General features: G+C 46.3%; 1 protein-coding gene across 1 annotated transcript; it reads right to left on the bottom strand.

The window, feature by feature from the left end:
- Positions 1–250: 250 nt before the first annotated feature.
- On the bottom strand, positions 251–17,148 carry pudp (pseudouridine 5'-phosphatase). Its single transcript, XM_086147451.1, has 4 exons — positions 17,027–17,148; positions 16,267–16,485; positions 15,783–16,012; positions 251–700 (listed from the first exon to the last, which is right to left on the bottom strand). Exons 1-4 carry the CDS (start codon positions 17,094–17,096, stop codon positions 524–526), a joined length of 696 nt encoding a protein of 231 aa, XP_086003577.1. The 5' UTR covers positions 17,097–17,148; the 3' UTR covers positions 251–523.
- Positions 17,149–18,031: the final 883 nt, after the last annotated feature.

The raw sequence follows: 18,031 nt of genomic DNA, 5'->3' as shown, positions 1-18,031 counted from the left end.
CCTGCTCCTTTGTGCGGACCAATAGATCGTGTGGAGGGCTTCAATGAGTCCACCAGGACCATCTCTGCCTGGAGAGAAGTGGCTCAGAAGAGTTAGAAGACATGGATCCAAACACCGGAATAAACGTGGAGAGATAGCAGGCTCATTACACATGTGTTAACAAGGAGGAGAAGGTCTTCAGATCCCCGCAAGCTATGGATTCTGAGCTGGGACCAGAATTCCAGAAGCCACAAACAATGAAATCACACCATTTGGGTTTTATTTCTTTATTATTTCATCCTTGAGTTCATGTTCAGCTGCCATGCCAAGAGGCTCCACCCCTAAACACACACTCGAACACACCCGCGCTCAGCAGCCAGCAAAGACCGCTGTCTTTGCTGCTGGGACGGGTTGGCCTGTTGAAACCAACCTGTGGAGAACCTGGACAGATGCTCTAAAGGTAATGAAAGGATGAAGCAGAAATTAAAGGGTTTAGTACCTATAATAGCTTTTGTGTGCTGCTGGATGGATCTAGTGTCCAGGCTCAGTCGAACCCAGGCAGGCCAAAGAGCTGCGGCTCCAGGTCTTCCATGCTCCTCAGCTTCAGTGTGGCCTCCTGGGTGAGGCCAGGGTTCAGGTTGTGATCAGGGACCATCACCACCTGCATCCCCGCTGCCAATGCTGCCCGCACACCATTGGGAGCGTCCTCCAACACTAGGCACTGCAGGGGGACAAGAGGATGTTACTCGAGAAGAACAATAGGTAAGGTGAGGAGCCTCATGTCAGTCACAGGAGCACCATCTGCTTCTGACAGGTGGACCATCGTGATTTGGATTAGGAGGATACCAAGATGGCAGCATGTGTAGACACAGTGGCCCCTCACTCTCCCACAAATAAGGTGATTTATCGTAGTTCATTGCACATTTCGGGCTTTTCGCCACTGGATTACAAGTACAGTCAACAAGATCTGCTGAACATCTACAGAAATTAGCCTCATGCCACCATGAATTCCTTACAAGCTGAGACAATCAAACAGCTTGGATTATTAAGTACCATCCTTTCTATTTAGCGAGGGTAGGTATTCATAGCAATTCTGCTACTTGCTGTTTACATCCCACCTACCTCCAACAGCAGTGACAGGAATGCACTACTGCTAATTTGCACTGAGAAAATCATCATGTTGCTATTGTCCATACACAATAATGTAATATGTAACTACTTAATGACCTTTGCACTAAACTGCATAATCTGTATAAAGAAATTAATTCTGCTGCTACTCTTTCATGCCTTCAAATATCAGTCTGTATCTACGTTCACTTTATATTTCATACCTCATTGTTTAATGTTTACTGTTTAATGCATAAGTGCCCTTCACTGCTAATTTCCACTTGATTACTATTATTATGTTAATTTCATGACACCGTGGGATTGTGAGAAACGTCTTCTCGATTCCTCTGCATGTCCAGTACAGGAGAGCTCCCCGCATTCACAGCTGATTGCTGCCCAGCTCCTGAGGTGCGTGTACGTGTGTGATCAGCTGTGTGCATGTCAGCTCTGCAGGTGCCCTGACCGACGGGCATGCTTGGAAAAATCTTTGTGTTCAAATGAATGGATCACAATCCAAAGACATAGTTTAGCATTAGCACATCAGGCCGCTCAACTGAATGTTTGCTCTAGAATAGCGCATAGTCCCACTCGACCATAGGTGTCATGATATAACTAGCTGATTTAGAGGACCAATCACTGAGCAGATGTGACCATGAATGACAGCTAGAGAACAGTTTGACAGGAATATTCCATTTTGACCAATGCCATGCACCATCACAGAATGTAGAACGTCTATGTGGATTCCATTACACTGATTTAAATTTAACCTTGTTATATCCCATTATTTCCGTTTCTATCACCTGCAATGAAAAATGGCATCCTTAGAGCTCTTCAGCAGGGCTTTAGACATAGCCCTCCCCCTCCCCTGGGAAGAGAAGAAGTTGCTGAGCAGCAAGGCTCCATCTCTCCAGAAGACTAAAGGCTAATACTCGGAAACTGCCTTAAGGACCTTTGTTCATCTCAACTCTAATATTCAGGTAGAACAAAGAGGCCTCCTTCAGTCCCACCAAAGCCTAATTGACTTCTGTGATGCCACTAAGCTCAGAACCACAGGATGTGGAACAATAATGGCGGCACACTGAGCGCACAACACAGGGCCAATGCTAATTCCCTTGATTGTGAGCAATTAAAACTTGTAATTACCCAATGAGCTCACGGAATGACCCTTTAATCTGCTTCCAATACATTATATTGAAATGGAGAGAGGGAAAAAAGAAAAGACACAGTGGATACAGCTCAGAAGAAATTATGGTGGGGGTTAGGAGAGGGATAACGATAAGATAAAAAGCAAATCTAAATTAGTGCTTGGTATCCAATATGTACATTTGGATAGATGAATGGATGGATGTCACACATGAACAGGCTTCCATTATCCTCGCAAAGGTTAGCAAACATTTAACAAGGTTTAAAATGTTGCATTGGCTGCTGAAGAAAACATTACATTTCTTCCAATCAGAGACCACAAAAGACGTCCAAACATCCAGCTGCTGGAAATCCCAAGAGGCTTGGAGGGCCTGGCCCTACTGAACGTGGGTGAGAAAATGCCAATATAACAGTAGTGCCTTGCCCCCATACTAATATACCAGTAGAACTTCCATGCTAATATAATAGGAGTCTCTGCATGCTAATATACTAGTGGGCTCTTCGTATCCGTGTAACCAATCGTACAATACAATCATTCCTTTAGAAGTGAATTGACTGGAGTACATCATCTCAGTTTTGTCTCTGAGGGTATTTTCAGAGGTGGTAGAACCTCCTGAATTCTTTTTTTCCTGCTCTTTACTTTGGCTCAGTTTTGTGTACAAGTACTTGCTTTTGCCTCCCAAACAGCTCCACCTTGAGTTCAAAGTCTACTCAAATATTTTTTCCATAGCATTACTGCAAATCATGAAGTATGTGAATGTCACTTTGACACAACCATCGTCTGGGAGTCACATATCAGATCTGCCCTTCAGAGTCCAATAAAACGTCTGCTTCTGGTGATGTTTCAATAATTAAAAGCACATCAAGTCACAAGAGAATTTGGCAGCGAACCGATCATCTCTCTCCCGCTGATGGGTTCAAACACAGTCCACAGTCCTTCTGGAAAACCCGGTGATTCTCCCTACAACAGAGAACAACAGCTCAGACCCGGGACCTCCCGTCTGTTGAGACCCTCCCCAGGACGAGAACGTTACGCTTAGGTGTCCAGAACCATTTTGTCCTTGTCAATGGGAACAAGTCTGGGCACGCAACTCTCCCAGCAGGCAAATAGAACACAGGTCGGATTAGCAGCGCCACCTGACTGCCATGATGGCAGGAAGCCATGGTTACAGCACAGCCTACAAGCTTTCCACTGGCAGTGGGCTGGTAACTGCGGGTAGTTAGCTGTGTTGTTGTTGCTGATGATAGTTAGCTATATTGTTGTTGCTGCTGGTAGTTAGCTATGTTGTTGTTTGTGCGGGCAGTTAGCTGTGTTGTTGTTTGTGCTGGCAGTTAGCTGTGTGGTGTGTTCTCCCCTTTCTCCCACTCTTCCTCTCCTGTCTTCACGCATGTCTCTTCATCAGTGCACTTGGCTCTGATATCCAGGTTCCCACTGACTGGGGCTTGATCTGCAGCAGTGTCTCGCCAGAAGACCACCATTGTTATTTATTTTATATATATTCAAGTAACTATTGTATTAAGTGAGCTATTAGCATATAGTGGTTAGAGCTGGAATTGGTACTAACTGATCATTAGTGCTAGTCTCCCCCCAACACTTCCTCTGTCTCAATCACTCTCTTGCTTTCGCTCTCTTTACGGCGACTGGTTGAGGTAGAAGGTCGCCACACAAACCTGGGAGCCGTCCAGTTTTCTGCACCAGTTATCTTGCCTCTGGTGGAGGTGAGGCTGCTGAAAGTACCTTGTACGAGGACAGGCGACAGTGAAGGAGTCATAGTGAGCCAGTGTGGGTGTCAGTGTTCCACCCTGAGCTCCACCACAGTTTTCAACACCGCCGCAGCCACTCCAGCACCCAGCTCCCTCTGCAGCAGCCTCATAAAACGTAACAAGGTAAATCCAGAGATTTACTTCACCCAATATTTCTAGCGCAGAAGGGTTGAACAACGGCCCGCACAAACATAAATCCTTAAATCGCAAATTCATGGTACATCAGAGGGCACGTAAGTGACGGATGTAAAGGGCGCAGCAAAGAGGTGGCGAGTAAAGTGGTTTATAACACGCTATTAGACACTTGTAAACAGACACTTAATATGTTTGATATCGGGAAGCGGGCATTCAGAGCTGCTGCATGAATAACCAATGAACGCTCCACGGCACACCCAGACATTTGTGTTGCCATTAGGTTTTTATGGAGTTTGTTTTCTTCTGATTTCTTAATATGTGCATGTTTTAAATTGAACAGTGTTTCCTGATTGGCCACAGCTTTTCTCTTCACCTGCGTTTGTTGTTTCTTGAGAACCAAGGAGGTTCTTACATCACACAGATCCCCCTTCTTTTAGGAAATAAGCCTTTAACTTGGAACAAATAATTAATATCTATTATCAGATGATATATAAAATAGAGTGATGAAGTACTCTAGGCCAGAACACCTTGGATCATGCCTGTCAAACAGACGCTGATGTGTCCAGCTGCCACCAAGGGAAAAGTCTATAAACATCTACAGAGCTGTGCAGTGGGCTGACAGAGCATCTGATGTTCTGGGTGGAAAATCCGCTGGTCAAATCATATGAACAAGACTTGGTATTATGATAATGACAGTGGTACTATCCCAGATCCATACTTCTGCACCTCTAAAGGATCAGACTGTGAAATGTACGCTCAGAGGGTTTGATTCTGCATCCCACTAAGAACCTGATGATTGGATGTCTCCATTGGTCCTCAGAGTCAACCAGCTGCAGCCTCATTAAATCCATAACTGACGGACACTTTGTTAGAAGATGAACATCAGGCAGAAGTTTCCCCTGCATTTTATCCACCTCTTGAGGGGAACCAGGCAAAGACCCAGGTCCTCCTCTTCAAAAGAGGTGGATTTACAATCTACCCTCGAGCCCATAGCAAACCAAGCAAGATTACAGACAGAGCAGGAATGTGCATAGTACACAGTGCTGCTGCCGTCCCAGGTGCAGTTCGTTCATGCCTGGTGGTCAAACGAGGTGGGGAGGATCTGCTGACAGTCCAGGTGGGAAAAGGAGTTCCAAACTAGGAGTAACAGGGATCAATAATCCGTAGCTACTATCCAATGAAACACGGCCTCCAGTTCCACTCAAGCAGCCTCAAACACAACAAGCAGCATCTTATCACCTGTCCAAGTGTCACCAGCATAACCAACGTCATGTGCATTTGCAGCTCAGTGAAGTACGGAGGCCTGTGTCCACAGTTCAGTCAAAGAAAACAATTAAAGGGAGTAAAGAAAACTGTGAGGTGGCTTCCTGTGTACAAACGTCCACAAAGTGATTCCATGTTCTTTAATTTCGGCCATTTCATTCAGAGAACTATGCACATTCTTCTCAAAGAGGAGTCAGCTCTGGAGGCCCGAGAACCTGCTCATCAAACCATTCATCACCCCAGCAGCCATGAAACCTGCAGCTGGAGAGTGGAAGCCCTGTCCACCTCCTCACCACCCCCTCACAGCAGGAATGCAGGGCACCTGGCTGCAGCGCTCATTGTGACTGGATGTTTGCTTTATGCCAACGTTATGATAACCCACTGTTCGGACAGAGTGTTGAACACCCTGTGCTGCAAAGAGCAATTCCAACACCGCTGGTTTGGCAAAGAGTTACTGCCGATGAAAGTGAATACAATCCCCCTCAATGACATCCAAAAATGTACTCTGGTTTATTTGTGAATTAACAACATTTACCTGCGGAAGCAGGAGCACCTCGCCGGTGCTGGCAGGAGATGAGAGGACGCTTTCATCTCCAGATTAATTGCTGCGCTTTACAGAGAAAACAACGGGTCTCGCACAACATGCACCCATTTCACCGCAACATCTGAGGACGCTCCAACACAATCTCTGCAGGGGACCATGGAATTGAACCGTTAACTGGTATGTTATTCACAACCCTGAATAGTAATGCATTCATATTACCAGAGGGTCTGCACAGCATTACTTCTGCTTTGCTAGCAGCTGGAATGCTAATGTCTATCTCTATTTTACTTTAAAATGTTAGCTAATTGTGTTTGCTAACAGTGTAATATGACACTCATTGTTCAAACAAATGAAAACCTTGTACAGAAACTCCATCACAGGGGTGACCAGGTGGTTTCCAATGCTGCAAAGATTCATTCATTCATCATCAATTGTTTATCCTGCACTCGGGGTCACAGGGATGCAATCATCTAGCAAGAGATAGTGTTCACCCTAAACCGGCTGCCAGTCGATCACAGGCCACATATATAGGCAAACATCAATTCACTCTCTCATCCACACGTCTGATGAACAATGGTCTCCACTCAACTTCCTGCCTGTGTTTGGACATTGGGAGGAACCCGGAGAAACCCCTTGCAGACAGAGGAAGAACATGGAGACTCCATGCAAAAGGTCCTCTGTGGGAATCAAATCAGGGACCTTCTAGCTATGAGGGGGCTGAGCTAATCTGCCCGCAAGCAAGATAGAGTTATCTTGTGTACATCTTTGGTACATTGCAGTAATGAGTAGATCTAAGACACTCAGTGTATCCTAATGTTTGCTGCTCTCATTGAGGACTCTGCGTATGCGTGCGTGCGTGCATGTGTGCTCCTTTACCTAACACAAGATTCACGTTTGATGAATTATGTGAGAACTTAGCCAGCCAACAAGCCCACACATATGTCCACACGTACACACCCACTCTACTATGGCATGGGGAGCTGGAGGAAATGTGCACGATGCACAGGCCAGCGTCCTGCAAGCAGCGGCCGGTGAATAAGTGACAGTGACAGATTGTCCGGCACATTTTCTAAATGATGCTGCAGCCGCGGGCAGCCGCAGCCTGGGATGTGAAACATTCTACCCTCTGCTTGGAGAACGGAGGATGGGCTGGAGAACGTGTTGGCTAGGGCGAGGTCAATGGGTTCAAGGTCGAGTCAGGCGACATTCCTCCCTCGAGGGCAGGGTCTAATGACGGGCCAGAGGAGCTGCAGAGTAACAGACGCAGGGATGCTAGAAATGACTTTGCCTCTCCCCGCCTAGCAGAGGCCAGCAACGGACCTCATAGGAGCCAATGCTCCAATAACTGCAGCACATCTGCAACATGGATTCAGACATTTGAGGATACCATATGTATCCCAGGTGGCAGCAGAGACACAGCCACCACCCTAGAGAACTAAAAACATGACCGCTATCTAAAGAACCAAGAACTCTCTGGATCTGTCGCCACAGCACCAGGAGTTCAAACTCGTGGCCCGCCTTCAAACTGCAACTCAGGACCGACATCATCACCCCAGCTCCTCTGACAGCCACTCCTTCCTCATTTTTTTCATCTTTATTAGTTTAATCATCTTTTCAGCTGCCAAAAAAGCACTAAAACTCTGATGCATTATTTTTATTATTACTATATAATTCATCATCATTGTCATGATTATAATTATTATCATTATTTTGTTTTTGTTAGATCATTTCTGTCATTATCTTTTATTTTCATTTTATTATTGTTAACATTGTAATCAATTTATTGTTATTATTAGTAGAAGTAGTAGTATTAGTATCATCATCATCATCATCATCTTTTTACTGTTATTTTATTGATACTGTTATCTTTTTCTTACTATTCTTATTATTATACCTGTGCCTGCTTAAGGCCCTCTTGGTTCAGAGTGCTGCTCCTTCAACCAGCCGGGACCTTCAACATGGGACAGGTGTGTGTGTGTGTGGGGGGGGGGGGTGGGGGGGGGAGCCAAGCAGCTCACCAACCTGGGGAGGGGGTTCATTTACAGCCCCACTACGGCCTTCAGGTCCTCGTACTCACAACTTTACACTATTCTGCCAAGCACTTCTGTGCATACACACACACATCCATGCACAGACACATGAACGTGAAAACACACAATCGGCACATTTTCCCTTCCTATTAGATGGTTCAGAGGGATGAACAGCAGCTGGATGCTGAGAGAAGCCCCTGGATAGCCTGGAGGGAAATATATATATCACCACTGCGTTTGTGCAAATCTCCCATCCTCCCAGCCCCTTTTTGATTTCTGTGTGATCTGAGGAGATCCCTGCAGCAAGCTTAGCCACGTATTTGAAGTTGAGGGTGATAAAGGATCCGGCTAGGAAATCTAAAGTGGGGGAAGCGGGCTGGGAGGGGGGGGGGGGCGTCAATCTCAGCCCTGCGCTCGACTAGCTGAATGCAGGGGCTGGAAATCAAACATCTGAGGACGTTCAGAGTCCAAAGCGGAGAACATCACATTACCACCACAAGCGAGTTCCAGAGGAGCCACTGAGAGGGTCCCGTCTCCTTCCCCAACACTACAACCTCTCCAGCTCTGGCCAATCAGCAGAGGCTCCAAGGGTGATGGATGGATGGCAAGGAGGCAGACCACTACAACAGAGAGCTGGGCCTCCATCCTCTGCAGGTTCTGGACCAGAGCACTGATTCATTTTGATGATGTGCAGCCATGTACCCCCCCTCCTCCCAGCAGAAAGGGGTCCCGCTCCCCCAGGTTCCCTGGAGCTGACAGCATTAAAGCTAATCTTCACTGAGCGGCTCCTCCTAAGACAGGATCTGGGATCTAGAAGTATTCAATAAAAACCAAAGATGAGATGAACAGCAGGAACACTCAGGACAATGAACACACTAAACTGATACAAAACCTATTTTGTCCAGTTGTGTGAATGAGAGGGTGAATGATTTTTTGTCTCTAGATGGGGCCAAGTGATCAGCTTGTACAGGATTAACCCTGACAGCAGGATTCGTGGTGTACCTAATTAATAAATGCCCAAAAAATGAATCATGGGAATTTTTCTAAATGAGAAAATACAACAGCCAACCTGTAATTGTTTCATAATTCATGGTTCATGTGTTCATGTCTTGCTCTCCCTGCCTGAGTATTCCATGGCAATGGCAATGGAAGGGCTAAGAGAATAATTACACTAGATGATATTTCCAGATGTTATGCAGGGATGAAGGAATGAAACCAGGCTAAGGAGAGCAATTGTGCTTGGAAAAACAGCCTCTATTACAGCAGCAAATTGTATTAGCGTAGTGTTATTTGTATTAGCTGTCAGCGGCTGACAGCTAATACAGCCAGGGAACACACAGGCGTCACTTCAGCTTGGCTGTGGGAGGAAGGAACATCTGAATAACATGCACAGCTCTCCATGGGGAAAACAATCAACAGACGGAAAGGGCATCACTGTGAGTACTGGAGCCGCCAGGTGTTTAGCGGCTGCCATTCACAGTCAGGGGAGGCAGGAGTTAGTGCTCCTAAAGGCAGCTCAGCGGCGCTGCTGCAAACACCACTTGGTCCGCAGTGATTCCACGCCCGGCCAGTCGAGCAACACCGCATTTGTCACGGTGTGAAATTCAAACAGGAGGACAGTGGCGATGTGAGTTACCAGTCCTACGCCGCCACAACAATAAGGAGATGGAATTTGCTTAGAAATATATTGGGAGTAATTCAGTAATTTGACCTCACCAGAGGAGGAGGCATGATTTAGTGCAGGGAGCACCAGCTGCCTCTTCAGATACTGGACCAAAACAAATTCCAAGACGAGTGTGCAGATCAGGACAGCATGAGGTGCTCCATCACAGGAGCTGCATCATATTGCAGAGAGGGGGCAGGGTGAACCCCCTCCATCAGCCAGCTCCAAAATACCAACATCAGAGCGTCAGGTCCACAGTCCCTGAATCACTGAAAGCAGGAACCCTGTAAAGCGTGTTCATTACTGACAACCTGACTCTGAACAAGTCTCCTGACCTTGAGCCCCACATGGGCAAGGACCAGGACCTCCAAAATTGCTTTTCCCTAGTTTCACCAAGACTTCTCCGCAGGCTTGCCTGCTCTGACTTCTTCCAGGTTCATTCTGCTCTGAGCTGCAGATCCCGACCTGGTCCAACTCCGCACTGCAAGGATGGACGCTAAATACAACAGTAAGAAGGCCATCGCTGCCAGGTCACATGACCAAGGAGGAAGATGGCCAACACCGACCGCAAAGGGGAACAAGGTAGGGGAGGCACCAGGCTGATGGAGCTTCCCGTATGTTCTTCTGTGTGAAAACTGACATCATGGATCACAACTCCTTCCAGATCGTCTCCAACCTCCTCATTCCCAAAGAGGAAACCATCTCCATCTTTGCCTCCTGTTCTCTCCTCAGTTCCACTGGAATGCATCTCCATCTTTGCCTCCTGTATTTTCCTCAGTTCCACTGGAATGTGTTGTTGAATCAATAAAACTGCAGATCTGCTGACACTAACAGGGAAGGTTTCATCTACTCAGTGGACCAATTAGAGATGGGTCAGAGCAACAAAGGTCCACTGGAGTGCTCAGATAAAGAGGTCCATGTCGTAATTGTTTCTGGTTTGAAGACGTGGATCCTCCTCCACAGTACTTCTGTGTGATTAATGACAGGGAGGAGCTGGTTCTGATTCTGTTGGTTCAACAGAGATATGAGCAAAAATCAGCCCACTGTCATGGTTCGTGAATCATCTTCAGGCTGCCCAACGGCACTCTTCAGACAGCTGTCAGCTCAATCCAAGCACTCTATGCCATTTAGTCCTCAGACCCCTTCAGGAGGAGGAGAAGCATGGGTGAGAGGATATGAACAACTGAGAACCGTCAGTCTTTGCAGATACAATATGTCATCAAGGTGATGGGTTACATCCTATATATAGAGCCAGGAGAATCCCATTCATCACCTACACTTTCTTCCCGCTTGGTTGGACTTCTGCTGTTTGTGAAGGTCCAGGGGCTCCTCTCTTCTGCTAGAGGGGGAGGTCCTTGAGACCGCCAACCCTCTTTATCACTCCAGAAGAATCTTTCCACAGGCAGAGGGTTTAGTCTCTTCGGTTCTGGAGTATGGGTCTTCTGCCTGCTCCGTCACCACTTCATGTCGGTGGTTGTTTTTGGTTGAAACCACCGTGGAGGGTCCTGAGTAGAAGAACACCTCCACTCTCAGATCTGAGTGGGTTCCCTCTGTTAACGAAGTTCTCACTGCGCTTACATTAACCACAAGTCTTGACCGGCCATCGCACTGACTGTTGTCCACTGGCTGCTGGTCCCGAGTTCAGAGAAAACCTTCAGAGCTCAGTAGCGATCCTGCGTCTAACGCCCAAGACAAACACCGCTGGCATTTTTTGGGGTCCTTTTACGGCATCATCTTCGCAAAGTCTTCTTCCTCACCAGCTGTACTTTGAGGTATACCTCCTTGAAACCTCAACTTCAGCAGGTCTACCGGCTGTAAAGAAGCTGAAACAGTGCCTGCTCCAGCTCCTTCTGAGCCCCCTATTGGCCGGTTGGTCAGCATACCAAGAGCTCAGAGGGTTCAGGATAGCGGCAGGAATGTAAATAACTCCATCTGGGTTGGAGTCTCTACGATGACTGACAATACACCTTTCCTTACAATAAATATATTCCTCCGTACAAGTAGCATCGACTTCCTGTCATCCAGCCAGCAGAGTCCTTACTGATGAAAATCAATCCAATCAGGGCCAATCATTTCTCTGAGCCGTGGAGACCCATTACACCGGATTTCCACAGCATCTTCTGTCACGTCTCCGGCTGACAAAGCAGCCATCTGCCGTGGATCTGAGGGTCGCCTGGGGTTTTGAGCAGAGGAGAGCTGACTATTAGGAACGCCATCACCGGGGGGGTCAGTTGCCATTCCTTATTCCAGCCAACGCGCTGTCAACTCCCCTCGGAGACGCAGCTTCATAACTCATCAGGAAAATCATGGGTGTCTGATTGTAGCTGGACCAGAATCAGAAACCAGGCCTTCAGGTGAGGAGATGGAGCTGCAGAGAAGGGACCCGAGGGACCCATTCAATTACAACATCAACATCAACATCTTTGCTGATTTTTTGAATCACTGCTTTCTGACTGCATCTCAGGCTCTACAAGATCCAGGGCCGTTTGGAGATCCAGTACAATTAGAAGAAGGTAAGAGAGGATCCAGATCTGTTAATTTTCTTATTAAAACCCAGGGTCAGATCAACTCCTGATGGCACCAACACAGATCTCTCTCTGTGCTAAAATTCCACCACAGGGTTGTAGACATCCATCAGATACCGATCGATGGAGGTAAATAGAAGAGCGGATTCTAATTAATGCTTCGACTAGACGTCACCTCATTGAGCAATCATCATCCAACATCTCCTCATCTCCATAATGGCTTCATATATTAGATGAATCTATTATGGTGGACACTAATATTCTCCACTGGCCTTTAAAGACCTCTGAGACCTTGTCCTCACACAAATGGCTCCAGGATGTACCCTAAGAGTGGAGAAGGTGTGTTTGTTGCCTAACAATCATCTCACTTTCTGAACAGCTTGTCTCCTCCAGATGTTGTTTTCCCGTCCCTGTGGCGTCCTGCTGTCCTTGTTCAGTAGATTTGATGATGTTTATGGGCTTTATAACATCTTGCCAAAGGGCCGGGGTTGAAAATTAGCCAGCTGGCTAACGCTGGCACATCGACTGAAACACCAATTAAAGAGTGTTGTCCTTGTAAATAAATACAGGGACTCAAATGAGATGATGGGCTGCTCTCCAGGGCCGCTGCCAACCAGAAGGCCAGCAGACCATATCCAAGCCACCATTTACTGCACTTCATGTTTTCATGACAGCAACACACTGAGAACCACACACACCTACATATATCAGCATGCTTAATGAAACTGCCTGTACCAACATTCATTAATTCATTCATCCTCTACAGTGCTTAGCCTACAGGGAGTGCTGGATCCCTTCTTAGCTGTTACTATCCGAGAGGCAGGATTCATCCTCTCGTTCACAGGTCATGTAAAAACATTCAACCATTCACCTTTACAGTTTATTTACAGATGTTTGAGTAGCTTCAATCTATTTTTCCTTTTTTTTTTAATCTAGTTTTTATTTTATTTCATATATCTATAGGTGTAGGATCTGCTCTGGGTTGCTATGCTATCCTTGTGCAATCCAATTGCTCTACAAATAAAATTTCTCTGATTCACATGCCATATAGACACACAACCATTCATCCTGTCATTCATGTGTCATATGGAGACATGGGACCATTCACCGGCACTCAACAGCTCCAGGGCAGAACATGCATGCTCAGGTGTCCTCCCAGGTCAGACAGGTCAAAGGGCGTCACTGGGGAAAAAAACTTTTTTCTACTCTGGGAGACAACAACAGAGGCATGCACGCCGTTAGCTAAATAAGGTGAACCTCCAGTTAGCCAGCAACGTGCTCCTTCACCTCTGTGGTTCTCTGCTGCTGGAGATCTTCACCACATCTCCAATAAATTCACTACTTTATGTCATCTTCCTCCTTTGAAATTATCTTAACTGCATTTTCTTTTCTATACACCCCTCCTCAAGCCCCCCAATTACCCTAAACCCCTCCTTCCCCGGGGCAGCCTAAACATCCCCAAGGGTGCAAACAACCCACATAGGAATGTGCTGCAGGGTTGAAGAGAAGTTATCTAAGATTCAGCTTTATCTCAGACTTCTTAAATGATGCACCTTTAGTTATTAGCAATTATTAAAATATGGTGGAATAACCTGGAGGTCATACATGATGATTCAGTAGATGTGAAACTTCTCAGGAGCTTAACTGCAGTGAGTACAACCCAGTGGTGGGCCATGAGGGCCTGCAAGGCCTTCTCTGCTGGCCTAAAAAATATCTGAATCACAGATATTAATTATATTTTGTTCATGAACACTTATTCCAAATGGTCTGTTCACTTCCTTTCATAGCTTTTCCCCTGGTTGTGCCACTTCCAGACATGCATTTCCATATTAAAGCATTTAACCTATCACATTTCAGCCATCATCTGTTGCCAGGCAGGGTTAAACGCAACAAAATCTGCCTGGGGGGAGAGGGCCAGCACAATCAGATTTGCTAGCCCTTTACGCCAAAAAATATGTGTTGATGACGCTGTTGCTTCAACCAATCAGAGTTTGAGTTGGCAACATCAAAGCCTTCTAGCAGGCTACAGCAACATCAGCGTATTCACATTCTCTGATTGGATAGTCAGAAAGTGGACTAGTGTATTAGCAAGGAGAAGCGTGCTAGCGAGCTGCGAACACAAATATAGATTTGTTTGTTTAATATCGGTTTTGTCAGCCCACAATGGCTGCTGCAGGAGAAGCAACAGATTTAGTTGCTAATATATTGTTAAAGCCATTTTCTAGATGGAATTTTGAAGAAAAGCTGGACATAGTAAAGACTGGTCGAGCAACTCCTAAGCTAGCAAACCTGTCACAACCAGGAAAATGATTTGTCCCACATTTTCAATCCACGAACTATGACCAGTACCCCTGGCTCACAGGCTCCAAGGTACCATTCAAATTGTATTGCTTTGAGCTGGAGCGCACGGATAATCTGTATGACAGAATAATTTAACTCTTTTTGAGGAAAGACAGGAGGATTGATTTGGTCTACAATTGATCAGTATTTTTGGTGAGTAAAATGCTTCTATTTTCCTAAATAATACTACAAGCTCATTAGATTATTATTGGTGCTTTTATGTGTCGCAGTTGTTTGCAATAAAGGCATTTATTGTGGCTACTGTCCGTTTTTGTGGCTCCCGCCACTGGACTGGACTTTGTTGTCCCGGTGTGTTCAGATTTCATTCAGGGAAAACCTCACAATGGTCAGGAACTGATCAAACAAGAATTGTTTATTTAAGTCAGGATATACACTTACGAGATATCCCAGGCCAGAATGAATGTCAACCCGAGAGGATCATTCACCCTCTCTGGACATCCACTGAGACGCGTCCAGCGGATGTGCAGGTGAGGAAGTTCTGGCCCCGAGCCAAGGGGGCGCAGTCATTTTATACCATCACCTCAACGGTCAGGTTTAAGTCCTAATAAGGACTTGTTTTACACACTCTTTGAATTTGGGAACTTGGGGTGCCGGCCGCGCCCCGGACATGATCAATTACGAGCGAAGGGTGTCAGCGCAAAAAGAGTACAGCGTTGGGCATCCCTACCTCGTCACATGATGTGTTCCCACAGGCCAGTTTTAACACTACACGAGTTATCCACAATGCACCTCTCTTTATACTGCATTTCTGCATAGTAAGATGTTTTTTTATAGCCATAAACTAATTATTTGGGGGGTGGATTGATTCGGAGCACTACTGAAGGCCTAGATGTAAAATGCATGGCCCACCATTGGTACAACCAGTCCAGTGTCTCCAGAGGAGGACCAAGGTGGAGCTACTAAGGCCTTACTCCTGCACCTCCCGCCGTAGAGAGGAGGAGGACGAATAAATATCCTGAAGATCTTTCCAAGAACAGCAGATGGTCTTCAAACAGAGTTCCTCAAGGGCTTGGACTCTACAGCCAGGGGAACCAGAATCCCCACCCAGGAAGCAGAACCCCCCCTCAGGAACTACAATTCCCACCTGGCAACGAGTACCCCCCTTGGAGGAAGAGAAAGTTATCCCATTGAGGAGAGAAGGTGGCTACAGGACTACTAGAGGCATTGCCTTCACAGGTCCTAGTTTGTTTCTTAACCCTCTCTGATGGCATCTGAAAGCCCAGAGGGGGACCTGGGAGGAGCAGGAACCCGGGAGCGGATGGACTCACCCTGTTTGGGGGTGCAGGAGGTCGGAACCTGGCGGCGCAGACCAGAAAGGAGTCGGGTTGGGGCTTGGCATTCTTCACCTCAGAGTCGTCACCCAGGACCACGTGGTCGAACAGGGAGAAGAAATCTCTGTGATGGCTCGTCTTCAAGGCAAAGGTCGCACTGGCTGAGCTGGTCGCCACGGCAATGGGAATGCGGTGTTTGTGCAGGTGGCGCACCAGCCGCTCCACACCTTCAGGAACAATGGAAGCCATCAGATGTCATTCTACTCCACTGAGCATAAGCAAACCTAAATGCAGCTGGCGCATTAGAGGTGCGTTGGACAGCTGTATCTGAGCTGGACTTCTCTCCTCCTGAGCAGAGGCCAGGAATGAGTGAATGAGTTTTCTACACATGCTGCTGGCGATGCAGATTTACCAGCATCTGATTTTCTAGAAGATGTACATTTGTGGAGAGCCTTTATCTCCAAACCCTCTGGAAGCATACCTGGCAGGAGCTCAGCAGAAGGAAAGATCCTGTCTTGGATCTGCCTGGTCTCGTGGAGGAGCTCCTCGGCCGTCATGGGGAGCTCCAGCTGGTCCCGAATCATCTGGGCAGCTTCCAGGGCCTTCCTACCCATCACGGAAGACTTAACATCCCACGTGTACTGCTTCCCAAAGCGGTCACACACCTCCTGGAAGGATGCGGTGTACAATGTCTCTGTGTCTGGAATTAGGAGGAGGAAAGTTGCTTTGATGAAATTGAATCATATTATTTCAAAAGAAATGATGCCCAAACCTACATTCAACAGATCACTGTGTGTTTGTAATTATCCAATTCTCTACTGTGGGCTGGTTACACTAAAGGACCTAGCATGAGTCACAACAAGAATAAAGAATCGATCTTCTCTTCATCCCGCATCTTCTCAAACGTCACATTGAATTTTTGGCTGAATTTTTGATTTTGAAAAGAAGGGGTGAGAAGTCAGGACTTCAGATCATCAGCTTTGCAGGTTTAGGGTGGGTGAGTTTAAGATGAGTTCCGCAGACTGACGGCGAATCCACGCATTAAACGCGGTGCTTTCAAAAGGCTACGCTCTGTATCTTAGTCCTTTATTTAGACACGGAAAAGACAAAATGTCAATGTCTGCTATGGAGGTTTTGCCTCATCCACGCCTTGCTGCCCGCTCGGCGGCGCGGGGGTCGCCGTGCGACCAGTGCCGCGCGATCCAAAGGACACAGGATGACAACAGGAAAATGTTCGGTACCTAATAACAGCCCGTCCATGTCAAAAATGACATGGGTTACAGGTTTGAAGACGCCGCCTGCCGCATACATGCCGGCTGCTCGGAGATCTGCGGACCAGTCCACTTCCGCATCTGTCTGCAGTTGGGATGGATGACAAAAAACTAACCCGGGGATTTGTTTCCGCGCATTTAACGCACACTCGCAACGTTTATTACCTTGAATTCGGATTATCAACTGTGTTTTATTGAAGCGGCCAAATGAAGTTACTAATAAAATACGTATATATTAACCACAAATGGTTAAAATTTGCTCGGTTCCGGTCGGCGTATTGGCCGATGGGAAATGAAGTCCTGGCGCGACCCTGTCCAGTATTTAAAACTATAGAGGACTCGTTTTAAGTTAGTTATATAAAGATATATATATATATGATCATTTGCAAATATTAAGAATGATGTTTGGATGTCTTTCACAGGATCTTTAATTCTTAAATGTAAATTTGACGGTTATGTTTATGTTTTGTTTCATGTGTTTTTCATTTCTCTTATTGAAGGCGATTTCACTTTTTACTTCATTTGTATATTTCAGCTCATTGGAATTCAAAACATTGAATACAGTAGATTTGGGGGTTGGGGGTTTCTTTCCATTTTCAGATAAATTATATTATATTTTTTTTTATTGTCATTCATCTACTTGTTTCTCTCTCACTTCTGTCTGGAGCTGCTGCAACATTATTTTCCTCTTTGTCAGCCCCAAAAATGTTATTTTCATTCACAGATCGGCGCTCATTCATAATGGATGCATCCTGGCTTGAATAATAAACTGCGATTACATAGCAGGCGTCGCGCAACGCACATACCCAGTTCACAGGGAAGGGATCACACGACATAAAATGGACTGATATGGAGGAAGAAGGATAGGAAAGGGAACTGTGGGTTTGTGGTTTCACACATAGACACAGACCAGGAGGCAAATAGAGATGATGACACATCAGCTATCTTCCGTGACTGAGATGATAACAATCACAA

This window comes from Fistularia commersonii, chromosome 6 (genome assembly GCF_037954325.1).
Source record: "Fistularia commersonii isolate RoL2024-O1a breed Wild chromosome 6, RoL_Fcom_v1.0, whole genome shotgun sequence".
NCBI lineage: Eukaryota > Metazoa > Chordata > Actinopteri > Syngnathiformes > Fistulariidae > Fistularia > Fistularia commersonii.
This window is presented reverse-complemented; position numbering and strand designations above follow the sequence as displayed.

Coding starts and splice junctions, on each gene's coding strand:
- pudp (XM_086147451.1), bottom strand. CDS start 17,096: ATGTATGCGGCAGGCGGCGTCTTCAAACCTGTAACCCATGTCATTTTT. Junction 16,486..17,026: donor CATGGACGGGCTGTTATTAG/GTACCGAACATT, acceptor TCCTAATTCCAG/ACACAGAGACATTGTACACC. Junction 16,013..16,266: donor TTCTGCTGAGCTCCTGCCAG/GTATGCTTCCAG, acceptor TTGTTCCTGAAG/GTGTGGAGCGGCTGGTGCGC.